The sequence below is a fragment of the Zonotrichia albicollis genome, chromosome 2 (assembly GCF_047830755.1).
Source record: "Zonotrichia albicollis isolate bZonAlb1 chromosome 2, bZonAlb1.hap1, whole genome shotgun sequence".
Lineage (NCBI taxonomy): Eukaryota > Metazoa > Chordata > Aves > Passeriformes > Passerellidae > Zonotrichia > Zonotrichia albicollis.
Window position 1 is genome coordinate 59,906,420 of NC_133820.1, and position 13,860 is coordinate 59,920,279.

General features: G+C 37.6%; 1 protein-coding gene across 1 annotated transcript in view; it reads right to left on the bottom strand.

Moving 5' to 3' along the window:
• USP12 (ubiquitin specific peptidase 12) overlaps nt 1-13,860 on the bottom strand; it is a 33,107-nt gene that overhangs the window by 17,038 nt on the left and 2,209 nt on the right. Inside the window, exon 2 of the mRNA XM_005482502.4 lies at nt 4,769-4,849. Within this exon, the coding sequence (XP_005482559.1) occupies nt 4,769-4,849 (81 nt within the window). The remainder of the gene's footprint in view (nt 1-4,768; nt 4,850-13,860) is intronic.

The following is a 13,860-nucleotide window of genomic DNA, read 5'->3' on the forward strand; positions in this document are numbered from 1 at the left end:
ATGTGCACACTTTGAAGGAGACAAGCCACTGGACTGAAAGAGGAAAGCAGAAGCGCAAGAAAAGCATCCATAACCCACTTTGTACCAGGACACCCCAGGTGTTCCCTCCTCAGACTCCTTTCGGCACCTGAGGTCCCTGACAGTGCCTGCAGCTCCCCCAGCCCTGCAAACATCCCCACCAACCCTGTGAAGGAGCTGTGAGCCATCAGTGGACAAAGCCATCCTAATTTTATGCTGCCATTCTAATTTTAAGCTGCCCTCCTCCAGTGGAACCTATTATCCAACACTGAAAGCTTGGGAAAAATCTTTATGAGGCCTCAGCAAGTAATCCCACCCTTCAGCTGCCTTTACACAACCTGCAAATTGAAGCGTGCACCTATTGCACACATTCTGCAAAATGTGGAGATAACATTCAGATTTATGTTATACAGAGACAGCAGCACATCTAGGCAGCAAATTCTGAGACTTTATCATTGTGAGGGGGAGAATTATATAGCAAAGACTGCCTTCAGAGATATTTTAAGAGCAGGTTGCTTCAATATAGAAAAAGAACTAAAAGCTTCCACATCTTAGGAATAACAGGGAAGTAACTACTTTTTGCTCTCTCCCAATTAAGACAAACAAGAGCACCATGCAATTTAATTACAAAACTTAAAAATTAATTACTTTCCTCTATTTTAAACAAATGAAAGACGAAGAACTACTTTCTAAATAAGCAAGACATACTCAAAGAATAAGTAAGAACCATATTTTAACAAATATTAAGATGTCGTTAAGGTATCCATATTAAAAAGTGATGCATTTAACATCCATTATTTTTCTTTTTTTTAAGCTAGGAAAATGCTTATATTAGTTTCTTTGTGGTCCAAATCTGCAAATAAGTCAGTGAACTTAAGAGGAAAATTGGGGCTTTTTACCTTAAAGGAAGCTGATGAAATCACACAGTGGCTTCAGTCAAAACATTTAATATTGTAAGCTGTTTAAGAGTTTATAATTAGAAACAGCCATAAAAAGAGAACTACATTAAAGTGCTAAGAAAGTTCTTAAAATTTAATCAAACTGGAAAACTGCTAAAATTTCTACAGCAAGCATCAAAAGATGAAAAGCAAGCAAATTAGAATTTTCATAAGATTCCAATTTTAAAAAGGAGCAGTCTGATGATAAATTAATTAGAATGGCAACCATGCGGTGAGAGACAGACAAAATATGAAGACCTCAGAACACTGAACAAAATTCAGATTAATTTAATATGAATGTATGTTAACCTACATGCCTGTGAGTAGGAAATAAAAGCAACCAGACTAAGTTCGTAAAAGGCTTTCTCCAACCAGATTCAGAAACGCAGTAGGCAACAGGAGAATGTTTGAAAGCAAACTCCTGAAGAAAATTTAATTAGCTCCCATTTGTTTTATCTCTAAAGCATCAGTCTTTATCACTTCAAAACTCAAAATATTTTTAAAATAAATGCTTCCAAACATGAAACAAAATTGAAAAGGCTGTACCTGTACTATGCAACAAGTGGGAAATGGTTGGGAGGTTTCTAGGCTACACAACTCAATTTGTTAAATGAACAAATGCTTGTCTTACCACCAGTATTACTTCAGTTCCCAACTTTAGAGAAACACCCAACACCTGGCTCCAGTCCCCCAAGCTCCCACCACCCACTCACACTCTGCCTTCTAACCCTGGACCTTCAGCACTGGGCTGGGCTGCCAAGAGACACCTTCCTCCTCCTCCTCCTCCTCCTCCCCACTCCAGCCAGCACTGCCCCAGAGCCACCTGGGAGTCAAGCCCTGCACTGTGGCACTTCATGCCTGTCCAGCCTGCCTCAGAACAGCAGTAGAAAATGCAAAAAGACCTTGTTGGTACCATCTTACGCTGTGCATGACTAAGAGACGTAAAAAAAAAATCCACATTTTTTCTTTTTTATCTATTCATACTGCTCTTCTGCTCTAAATTCTGAGAAATCAGATTGTTTCCTTTCAGGAAAATAATGCATTCACTATGTTTTACACACACACACACACACCCCTTTTCTTGATCTCATTTAAATTTTGAAAGCAAAGTTACAACACCCAAACCTATGTGGAGCAATGAGACAGTAGGCAAAACAAAAACACTGTGCAACAAAACCACTGCACACCTATGAACATTTATAATCTTATAGCTTACTCTTCTGATGCACATACAACTGGGAAGAAATGTGGCTGTTGAACCCCATTCAACAAAAAGATTTACAAGAACTTAGATCTGTTTGGCACACTGTCTTTGAGCAGCTCTGGGGTTCCTCCCAGCTCTGATGCATTGGCAGCTCTAACAACTTTTCATTCTTGCAATGGGACATTTCAGGGAAAAAGATTTCTCCAAAACACACAGAGATCCACTGCAAGAGACTGAATAACCAAACCTGCTCGAGAAATCTGGTACACTGCTGAAGAGCTTCCAGAGCAGCTCTCTGAGTTTAAAAATCTTATTTTGTCCTCACTGGATAAAATGATTGATGTAATTTGTGAAGCACATAGATTTGAACAGTTTGCACTACTGCACTGAAGAGGGAAAGAAGAGTGATAAGCAGACTTGATGCTCCTGGTTGTCCATATGCATGGGACATCACACTCCCAATGCTTTCATCTTACCATGTATCTTAGATATTTCCTGCTGATTTAGTGAACAATATTGTCCCTTCAAGTATAAGCTGAATTTTCCATTCCCATAAACCATCTGGTCTTCCATATGTTTCCCATAATTTCCCTTTCTTAGGTCTTCTTTTACCTCTCAAACTGCTCCTTCAGCACATCCTCTGAACAATCCCTGGATTCTACCACAAAGCTGGAAAAGAGGTAAGACAGGGCTTTTGCCTCCTCCTCTTTTATGCTACATCTGCAAAATTGACAGATCTCTATTTCAGGATTGTCATCTTTATCTAAAATGCTTTTCTGTATTCCAGACACTTCGAATGGCCACCTATCACACAGTTAGAAAAAAGCTATTGACTTCCACATTATTTCCCTTTTTCCCATTACCCTGGAGAAAGTTAGGACAAACAAAATCAATAAACAAATTAGAAAAACTTAGCAGTAAATGTTAATAAGCCTCTAGGAGATTCACTTTCTGTAATTGCTACAAATAAATTAGAGAAATCAATGAAGGCAAAAACTGTGATTTCTATCACTTCTCAATCTAATAGTACTAATTTATTATCTAATTATCTAGTATTTCTTTTCATTATCTCTGCCATTCTTTCTAGTCATTGGCCATAGTTACTTTCACTTTTCCTGGCAATTTACATGGTGCAAGTTTATTACACATTTATGGTCTGTATGTGCTGTGTTAGTAAACACAACCTGCAGAACAGACCTGAAAACCATTCAGGCACCAACATCATAGAATTTCCTTTCCCATCACTGTACCTGAAAACCAGCACCAACATGCCATAAACACAATGAGATCCCATTTTATTATTTGTTACAATTCAAAGAATTTTAGCCCACAAAATTTTATTGTTTGAAACTAAAATAAGCAAAAGTCCTGTAGAACACAGAAAATTAAAAGCACTCTGATATATTGTAGCTGCCTGCCTCTTAAATGAGTGCAATGACACATACCCACTCAAATTTCTACTCCCCCTTGAGTACAGAAAGCTAGAATTTGTTGATCTTCATGACACATTAAGAAGATTGTCCTTTACTGAACCTTCTCTTAAGAGTAAAAATTATGTAAAATTTTAAGATTAGGTGTACAATACAATTTCACTATTAAGTCTTAAATCCTCTCTGGGCTTGTACAAGAAATTAGGAAAACAGTTTATCTGCCAACAGAGTAATAGATTTGAGAAACCCTGTCACTGGAAAAATGGAAAGGCTCAGCTCAGCTGCAGAACTGACAGGCATTAACAGTGAAACTGCTGCATCTCCTCTTTGAGAGAAGTAACCTGGGCGGTTTGGCAGCTTTCATGAGAAAGGAAAGGAATCACTTGAATTTAAGAGAGGGTGTTTTGAGATGCATGGAAGTCAGCTTGTCAGTGTTTACTGACTCCACAGTGCATGCTCAGACTGCAGACTCTCAAACCAGGTCAGTGCTAAGCACCTGGAGGTAGAGACACGTTACAGCACCAGGACAACTTTTAAATAATCAGTTCCATTAAGAAAAGCAAGACAATAGCTCTGGTTAAATCAACCTGTTCTAACTATGTCATTTCTGAAGCTCAGTTAATTTAATATTTCACATCAGTATAATTCAATTTCTAACAAGAAACACTTTTCATCAGTAATATCAGAAATTAAAGTTTAAATCATTCCTTAAAAATAATTACTGATTCAAGCAATCCAATATAATTTTTCTGCTTTCATCTTTGAGCTGTATTTCTTTTTAATCTTAATATAAATAGCAGATATAAATACTTCATAGCATCATAGTCTTTCACAAGATTTTTTCTTTTAATGTATGTATTTTACTTTATTGGCACATTATGAACAACAAGCTACGTATTTTAAATAGCCTTCTTTATGACTTACACATTTTAATAACATTAAAGTGATGTAAAAATTACTCTACAACTAATAAAATTTTAAAAAGTATTTAATAGAGAGCCCATTTTAGCAATCCAGTAGCATATTTCAACAAATACACTAAATACTGAAACACATTTCAATAGTATGAATATTCAGTGATTAGATCTTTCAGAATTTTACGTATTCACTCATCCCAGTCTTGTTTAACCAACCCATTCCTGTCCCTCCAAAGCAGTAAGTTATGGTCTGAGACTCACATTAACCAAACCAAAGTAGTGCTCGTTGACTGGGAATTGTTCCGGACCAATCTCTTTCTCCAAAGCTGAGGCATTGGCGCCCTAGGAAAAAATCAAAAGCAGCAAAATATTAGTGTGGCAACAGTGAAAATAGCTGTGGAAAAGAGTTTTGCAGCACTGATAAACAATCAAAACCAACTAACCATCCATAAAAAAACTCTGCAAAACACCTGATTACAACTAAAAATTACCTTAAGAGATGTTTCCAAATATTTGCTGTTCAAAAGCATCTTGAAGTTACACACTTTTAATGTATTTTCACACAATTACACTGCTTCAATGTTCTTTACTTATTATTTCCAGAGTCAAATTACTTTAGTAACACTTGCACTAATGCAAAGCAGGTCAAACACAGGATGCAAGGCCAACTGGTGAGCTCCTTCTAAGAAGCATAATTTTCATACTGTAAAGCACATTCCATAAAAAGTTAAGAGATGCAGATTGTTCACAGGAAGCAAAGAGACTGGTCTGATTCACCTACATTCAAAATATAAGTTGTTCTAAGTGCTTTGCTAAATGCCTTGAACTCTGTAAAATCAAAAGAAAATGCAGAACAGCTAGTGATGGTGTGCATTACAAATGCTGCAGCCTTTGCCCAAACAATCTGCTTGGTCTGATCCTCAAAAACAAGTCAGAGAATGTTTCTTCGGTTACCCTGTGGCTGTTGACTGAACTGATGCAGTAAACACTGTGTTTCAAAGAAAAGCATTGTTTTCTTTTTTTATTTAGGGACAGAAAAGCTTGTATGCTGGAAAATTCAGAGAACATAAAAACCCTAGCTTTGGATGAGCTCTTACATTGATTGCTTTTAGAGAAATGGAAATGTATACACCTTTTTACACTCAACAAAACTGGTATCTATATATTTATATCTGTTTATATATATCCTCAGTGAGACTAATATATGAGCATGAATATTCCAACTGGTCTAAGTGCAGCTAAAACAGAGCATAATACACAGCAAAGAACCTTAAAACCAGGTGCAACTCCATCCCAACAAGGTCATCTTTTTACACCAAAGATACAGCAAAAGCCATTACATTACATATTACAACAATCAAATTACATCAAAATCATAGACTGCATTAAAACCAGCACACAGGATTGCACAGATTAATTACAGACAGGGAGAAGTGAAACAGAATGAATATTAGAACTGTGTTAAAATGTATACCATTAAAATGAAATGATGATGTGGCATGGCACTGCAGAACTTTACACAAACTACCTTAGCAGTTCTGAAACTGGAAGCACGTGCTCAAAGGCCCATAAGGAGTAACAACTTTAACAGAATAGGGCAAAAGCCAGGAAAATTCCATGCTTAACACGACACAGTTCTGCTCCATTCATAGCACAGCCCTGGCTGCTGTCATCAGTCACATCCCCTCCAATTACCCAGCCTGATAAAGCCTCTCCTTTCCTGAGGATTTAACTGCAGGGCTTATTACTTTAGAAGGTGTTTTCAAATGGAGATTATAGTGGTGAGGAAAAGGGGTATAAACCTCCATTTAAGATTAAAGCACTCTGAGATTCTGAATATTTAGTTTTGCAGCCTTATTTAAATGCACTCACAAACTCTGGCAAGGTGAGTATTAAAAATAAACTATGGAAAAGAAGGAACTGTGGGGGACTTTTACACTATTGTTAAAATCTCTACCTCTTTAAAAAGAAATTCAAGAGCAGGTTTAAGGAAATTCTCTCTCTTTTCAAAGCCAGGGTGGAGTAGCTACTTAACTCCATCTTCGAAAGGTAAATATTATGCTATAAACATTGATGTTTCTGTTTGTGCAGACCTGAACACTGTATTTAGTTTTGTAGTACAATAAAGATCTGACTTGGCAATAAGAAAGACATGCTGAGATAGCACCAGATCGTCACGGTTTTCTGATTACTCAAAGAAGCTTCATTCAAGGCTCAGACTTTCACATGACTTCAAAGCATGGTATCATTTATGTTTAAATGCAGTTGTTTATGAATGTTATTACAAACCAGCACAGATGTTTTACAACAGTGTAAAATCCCCCGAGCTGCTCAGATTTCCCTTTACAGCTCTCTTTTTGTCTGTCATAAAGGATGCTATCTCTCCCTCCAAAGTAACCATTGATACTGTGCACAGTGTACTGGTTGCAAAGAGCAGAAATACAGCAAGAGTACACTAAAATGCATGTTCAAAACTGACCCATAAAAGCTATTTTAAAACCTAATTATCCCTTGCCTCAAAGTGTTTCCCAGTCATTACAGTCCACATCATCAGTCCCAGCAGACTCTTCCATTATGCAAAAACAGATGCAGGGGGAGCACTGCAGCAGCACCAACTATTATGGTACTGTATCATCGCTTGGACATGAGGAGGTTTAGGGCAGAGTGGGAGTGCCTCTCTCTTCATCAGCCAAGTTGGAGGTACAGGACTCAGGAACCAGACCAGGGAAATTTCAGGCTGTGCTATATGCTGTGGAATAGAGAATTTATTCCTCTGCCACCAAACTGGGATCCCCAGGGAAAATCCCCCAATAAAACTCTTTTTTGGGGGGCTCAATAACAGATACAACAGGTGTTCAGTCTCCACACTGCAACCTGGCTTTGGTATTACACAGGAGACAGAAAGGAACATCATCAAGTTTGGTCAGCACATCCACCTCCTATTTCCCTTGTCCTTCTGAGGGGAAGCACACATGGGCATCATCTAGAAATGAGAAGCAACAGAGGCACAGCAGAAGTTCAAGATGATGATAATATTGCTGTAGTTCTGGGATTTACCACTTTTTGCATGGCATCAGTGTAAAAGCTGTACAGCTGCATAACCAAGCACTGCCTTACATTGACCCCCTTCCAGCACAGACACAATACCAGAGGCAGAGAAAACACCCATTTCTTATGGTAGATGAAAAACAGTTTTAAATGGGGCAAGTTGTGCAACTAAGTTGTGTTTACAAGAACAAAATATGAAATCAAGATTTGCTTTTTATTTGTTACTTAAAATTAACGATAGTTACACAAAAACCTTCACAAACCTGATGGAAGTTAGGTGTAAAACTGAGCTACTACAGAATTCATCCTTCAAAATGATAAGTAATGTAACCTTTATTTAATCATGTTCAAATCAGTTGAACATGAATTGCTTTATCTCCTCCTTCAAGTTAAAGAAAAAAGCTATACTATTGGATTTATAATATTTGCCTTAAATGCTAATTTCTTAATGAAGGGATAAAAATCTGTGTTTACCATGTAAGTACCTTAAGTAAGTTTCTCAACTTTTTTTTTTTTTAAGAGCTTTAGTTGTGTAAATATTAACACATTTGACACTAACTAGATGAGGGGTTTATTTCAGTTTAGAGGAATCAAAGCCCAGGAAATACAGTGGAATAAGAAGGTGCATTATCTTTGAAATGTGTAAGGTTGTATTTTCCTGATTTTCATGTTTTACAAATATACATCATCCCAAATTTCTAAAATAAACCAAAAAGCCCACTGATGCCATACATTTCAATGGAAAAGGGCAGAAAAAAAATAAAGCACAGACAAACGCAGATTTGGTATTTTTGTTTGTTTAGTTTTTCACTAGCTGAAACAGTGTCATGAAATGCCATTTATTACTGCCTTTTCTCACAGCCTCAGAGGCTGCACCGTTGCGGTGTTTCATGTTGAACTGGTCCTTCTGAGACACACACAGCTGACACAGGGATAAGATAACCGGAGCCAATCTGTAAAACAAATCAGTTGGTGCTTCGGATCTGACATACACACCTTGGGCTTCAGAGCATTCTTGCCAGATTAGTTACAGGCTGGTTTTGTGACTGAACACCAGCTGCAGCTGATCTGTGTTGTCTGATGTAGTTTCCTCCAAAAGTCATCTAATTTGTGCACTCTAAGACCGCTCCCAAAATGCAAACCAAAGCGTGGTAAATTGGGATGCCACCCTACATTAAAAATACTGCCTAAAAACATGTCAGCAAGCAGGCAAACAATTGCAGTTTTAAAGTGTCCTACCTGGTCATTAGCATCCAACCTAGCAGGCAGAATTTCCCTTACAAAGCCTTGATTCATAACCAGCCTAACGTGTTGGAAGCTTACACACCTTACTGGCCTTGGACAGGGGGTCTGATCTACCCCTTTCTAGAATAAAAATCACTTTTATTGCTTGGTGGGTCATCTTTTCAGTGGTTTAACACCTTTACCCTCTACTTTAACTGAGCTGTACATTTTCTGAGTAAAATCAGAATTTCACCTTTAAAACAATTTCCTTTTCTGAAAACTTACATTTGTCTCCAGCATCCTGAAGATCCATTTCTGCCTTCACACATGCACTATGCATGATCTATGCTAGATCCTTCCCTACAATGCTGTCCACCTCACTCAAGAAGCAAGAACAACACTGATTAAAGGTGACTCAAATAAATAAACTATGTTGCACAGGTATATGCAAGATAAATTTTTTAGACATGACCTTAGCTATAGGTAAATGAACCATACAACCACACAACACAGAACTATCACTCTTTCTAGTGACAGAAGGGTATTACAAATAAAAGGGAAACTCAGTAATCAGGAATAGCAATGTTCCTGAACAAATGTAAAATTAATGGAATTATTTATAATTTGCAAGAATAAATCTCAATACAGAAGCACTCACTAGTGCTTTTACTTTTTTTTCTGATCAGAAAGATTCTTCCTTCTCTATGCAACTGGTGAAGACATACAGAATTTCACAGCCCAATGCACTGTGACAGGAATTCTCTGCTAAAGAAGAAATGCAGAATTCTACTCTTCCATTTACATTTAATCAGAATATGTGAATGCATACACTTCTGTGTACTCACATGAATTAGGACTAAGAGCAACGAGAACAGCTATCTCAAATCAGTTTATATTTGTTGCTTCAGTGGCAACCAAAACTGAAACACAATTCTTTTCATACTGTTTCTAGCCAGGAAGCAGCAGTGAAATATGAATGGGATTCAATAATCCCTGTTGTTCATTTCTTTGCAAAGGAATATGCATTATTAATACATTAAATATTTGGATAGTTCCAGTTAATGCTTTTTAAATACTTCAAAATAGTGTTATTTTATTAATCAGTCTAAGACATAGTCCTATATACTCTTATCAAGTGCAGCTAAGACAAAAGATTTTCTGACTATGAAGTAAAAACACTTCTGCCTGGGTAAGGAAAATTATACCAAAGCACAAAATTAATTTCTCTTCACATTAGGTATGTCTACTGACTCATCTATTGGAGCCCCACTGAACATTCACAATGTATTTTCCTTCAAGCAACTACATATACTAGCACTTCATTGTACATGAGAAGCGTATGATGGTGTATCCTTTTGAGTACTGAAGTCAAAGACAAGTTACTATTTCAGAAAAATTAGATTCACCTAACTACCCAAAATGCAGGGCGAGTGGGGGAAACACATTTGCTCAATAGTTGTTTTTGATAAACTGCATCCTGTGGTGTGTTTCACATGCCTTTATTACTTACATAATTCCACTTCCAGAAAACAAATATATTGCTTTTATAACTTCCCATTTTCATGGAATCATAAAAAGAATGTGAGTTTATAAAAGATGGTAAAAAATGTTTTCCTATTCTGGTCTACTTATGTTAATATGACCTTCTGGTTTTACACTGCAGAAAATATCTAGATTCTTTTTTTCCTCAACTGAATAAAAAGATAGATCTTACTGAAACAAACCACTTGTTAAAAGCATTTTACTTTGACAATATTCCTAAGCCATGAAAACAAAAGTTAGCCCTTACACAGGGCTTTTATACACCTCTTCCCCTCAAGAAATTTGAATAGAAAAGCTCCTTTTGCCACATTTTCACAGAATCATTCCCAGAAATTTTAATGCTAATTAGTTGCTTCAGGAATGTAAAAAGTAAATACAAAGGCTACAGAACTGACCGATCTAAATATTCAAGCCATGTCTAGTAACAGGATCAGTTGTTCCCATTGACACAGCTAAAAATTCTGCTGCCAAGACCAGAGTCCAAATTCATATTTAATTTTTCCTTGTGCTTAGAACATGCAAGATGAATTACCTATACACGTGTGCACGTAAAAAGAAAATGGAACACTTGCATAAATCATCCAAGTAAGTAATATGTCAACTAAATCGTTCCCTGCGCTGGTATAAATACTGCTTTACAACAAGGTAACTTTGAGAATTTTTTCTTTGTGTCTCATATTTGACAATTGTTTTATATTAGAGTCAAATTCCTATTTTGATGAAAATTAAAAACAGATTTGTCTAAATTAATTATTACACTGAACAGTGCCACAAACCTAGTATTAAAAAGACCAAATATAAATATTCATCTTTTATTGTAGCATGTTACAGCTAGAAAAATGATGATGACAAATGCTTGAATCTTAGTGTTATGTTTATCATCTAAGTGTCTCCTGATAAGAACTCCAACAGATGAGTGGACTTCCTCACTGTGGTGCAAGCTCCTGCCCCAACTGCCCAACAAATACTTCTCCAAAATACTCCAACTGCCTAACAAACACTTCTCCAGAACCTCCTGGGTTTGCAGCAGGGCCACCACAGCAGACACGTGTCCGAACACTCCGGAGCACGCAGATCCAGGTCATGGTGCCACAGTGAAATGCACTGGCTGAGACACAGCACATGTTCCCTCTTGCCAAGTGTGCTACACGAGCGAGCCAGCCAGCTGGATAAAGGAACCCCACAATACTGTGGTTTTCCTCTGTGTGGCTTTAGTCCTTTCCTTCTCTAGTGTTGTCTTGGTTTTTTTCCATCACCTCCCATTTTGAAGCCGTTTTCCCATAACTTTTCTTTCCTCGCTGTAATTCAATTCTCCTTTCTTCCAGCATGGGCCCTCTGTATACTTTCCTGTGGAATCTGTTAACCTGATCATCAATTAATGTTTAAGTCTTATAATGTGTGCTTCAGAGGAGACAGTGCAATTAGAAGGACAGGACTGAGTACATCACAGCCATTGCTGGCTGGCTGCAGACTCTGGCAAACATCAATTTACATTAAGGGCAGATTTCACAATCAGGTTTGAAACCCAACTGTAAACAAACAATTCCTGAAGCAGTAAGAAAGCCCATAAATACACACCTCTCTCACGGTCAGCTAGAAAATGTTCCTGCATCGGGGAGTTTTTATAAAGCCTCTCTGCTATGACACTCAAGGTAGGTGCACCTTAGCCTTCCTTCAGCTGGAAACTTCCAGGGTTTGTTTCCTCTAAAGATGCTTTTCTCACACATGCTTGTTTCAACTCTAGTACCCCTGAAACATCTCCACTCTTGTGAAATGTGACTGAAATGGACAAAAAGGTGCCCGTGGCAGTGCCCCTCGAGGGGAGGCAGGCAGGAAAGGGACAATAGCCAGCCATTCAGAGTGACTCCACACGTCTTAATCCTCTCAAAAACAGAACAAAAATTTGCATTGTAAGATAAGCAGAGGTTCTCCCGCAGAACACACTGTTACATCACACAATCAACATCTAACCACCAACAGTGTATTTGATGTCACTGCTGGGGGGCTGAAACAATCACTGAAAACATTCAGTGACAAACCCTGCATGCAAGATGCTGAGATGGCAGACAGAGAAGGAAATACAAACACCCAAAACATGAAAATTTTGATGTCTAATGCTACAGCTTCTAGATTAGCATAGTTTTAAAATATTATCACACTTTTTCAGGTTGTGCCAACATCATCAACCACTTTGTAGAAGAAACACTGAAAACAAGTACTACTGCCATTTCAACTTCCTTGTGTATGTCTGAGACTGACATCTCAGAGGGTTTTCACAGCTTGTAAGCTACAAATGTAATTTCTATCTTCTCTCTGCTTCAGCTACTCAAAGACCTGATGCCTTTTAACGGCTAGCAAGCGTTTCCTGGATTCTAGACAACAGAAGCAGAAGTACTAGATGCAACCTGTGAGGATAGCATGGGGCACATCTTCATTGCAGTTAGCCTAGGTTACTTTATCCCTCCTCAGCCGTGCATAAAAATCCCATACAGTTCAGTCAAGTAAGGCTTTGACTGCAGTTTTACTCATGGATGAGGGTAAAGACCAAGTTCTACTTTTACTGCAAAGACTTTAAAAATAATTTTAAAAAGTAGACCACACAATTTTAACCTCATCCATTTTGCAACAAGAACAGTGGCTAAAGCACTCAAGGGCAAAGGTATTTTCAGAGCTTTTCCACAATCTCCAGCCTTGTAATTAAGACTTACTACAGCACAGGGAAGTATGTGAATGGTGATATACAGCAAAGAATTTTAAGGAAGCTAAAAGGCAAAACAACACTAGGACACATTACTGTAGAAAGAGTTCTGTTAACATTGGGAGGAACACTGAGGTGTTTGATCAATGAACTAATGCAACATATACAAAGGTACCAAACAACACAGACATGATGTCCTCTTGGAAGATCATCCCCAAAAGGTACCACAGATAAACTAAACATACTGGTTATCACTCTTCACACAACCTTTCCATACTATAAAACACAATATACTGCTTTGTAATATTCGGGGCTTGAACAACAGTGGTAAGACACATAAAATGCAAATGGGTCAGCAGAAGCAAAACTTGAATTTGGATTAAAAAAAAAGAAGTCATGAAAAGCAGAACTGCAATGAAGAGTTTCTTCAATACAGTTCTAGACTGCTCTGTTACAGACTGTAAGTGTATATGCATTCTAGGTTTGTCTCTTGACAAAAATTGCCTGTTACTGGTTTTGTACTAACAAGAACTTTTGTCTTCACAGGAAGACAAAGAACAGTCTGAGAGTTCTTGTAACAGGCAAGAAAAGGCAAGAAAAACTTGTAAGAGTTCTTAGGTAATTGTCTGGCACTTTATCAAAGTGTGTTGACACAAAGAAGCATTGCCAGAAAAAAAATAGTATTACTCAGCAATTATAATCCTCTTCAATTTTGTAAAACATATGCTTAAACATAAGTATTTGACTCTTGTTAGAGTCAAAAAGATCTGCCTCGCCTCAACCACATGGTTCTGAACAACACCACAGTAAATACCACGTGCTCCTTCACACTATCTTCACA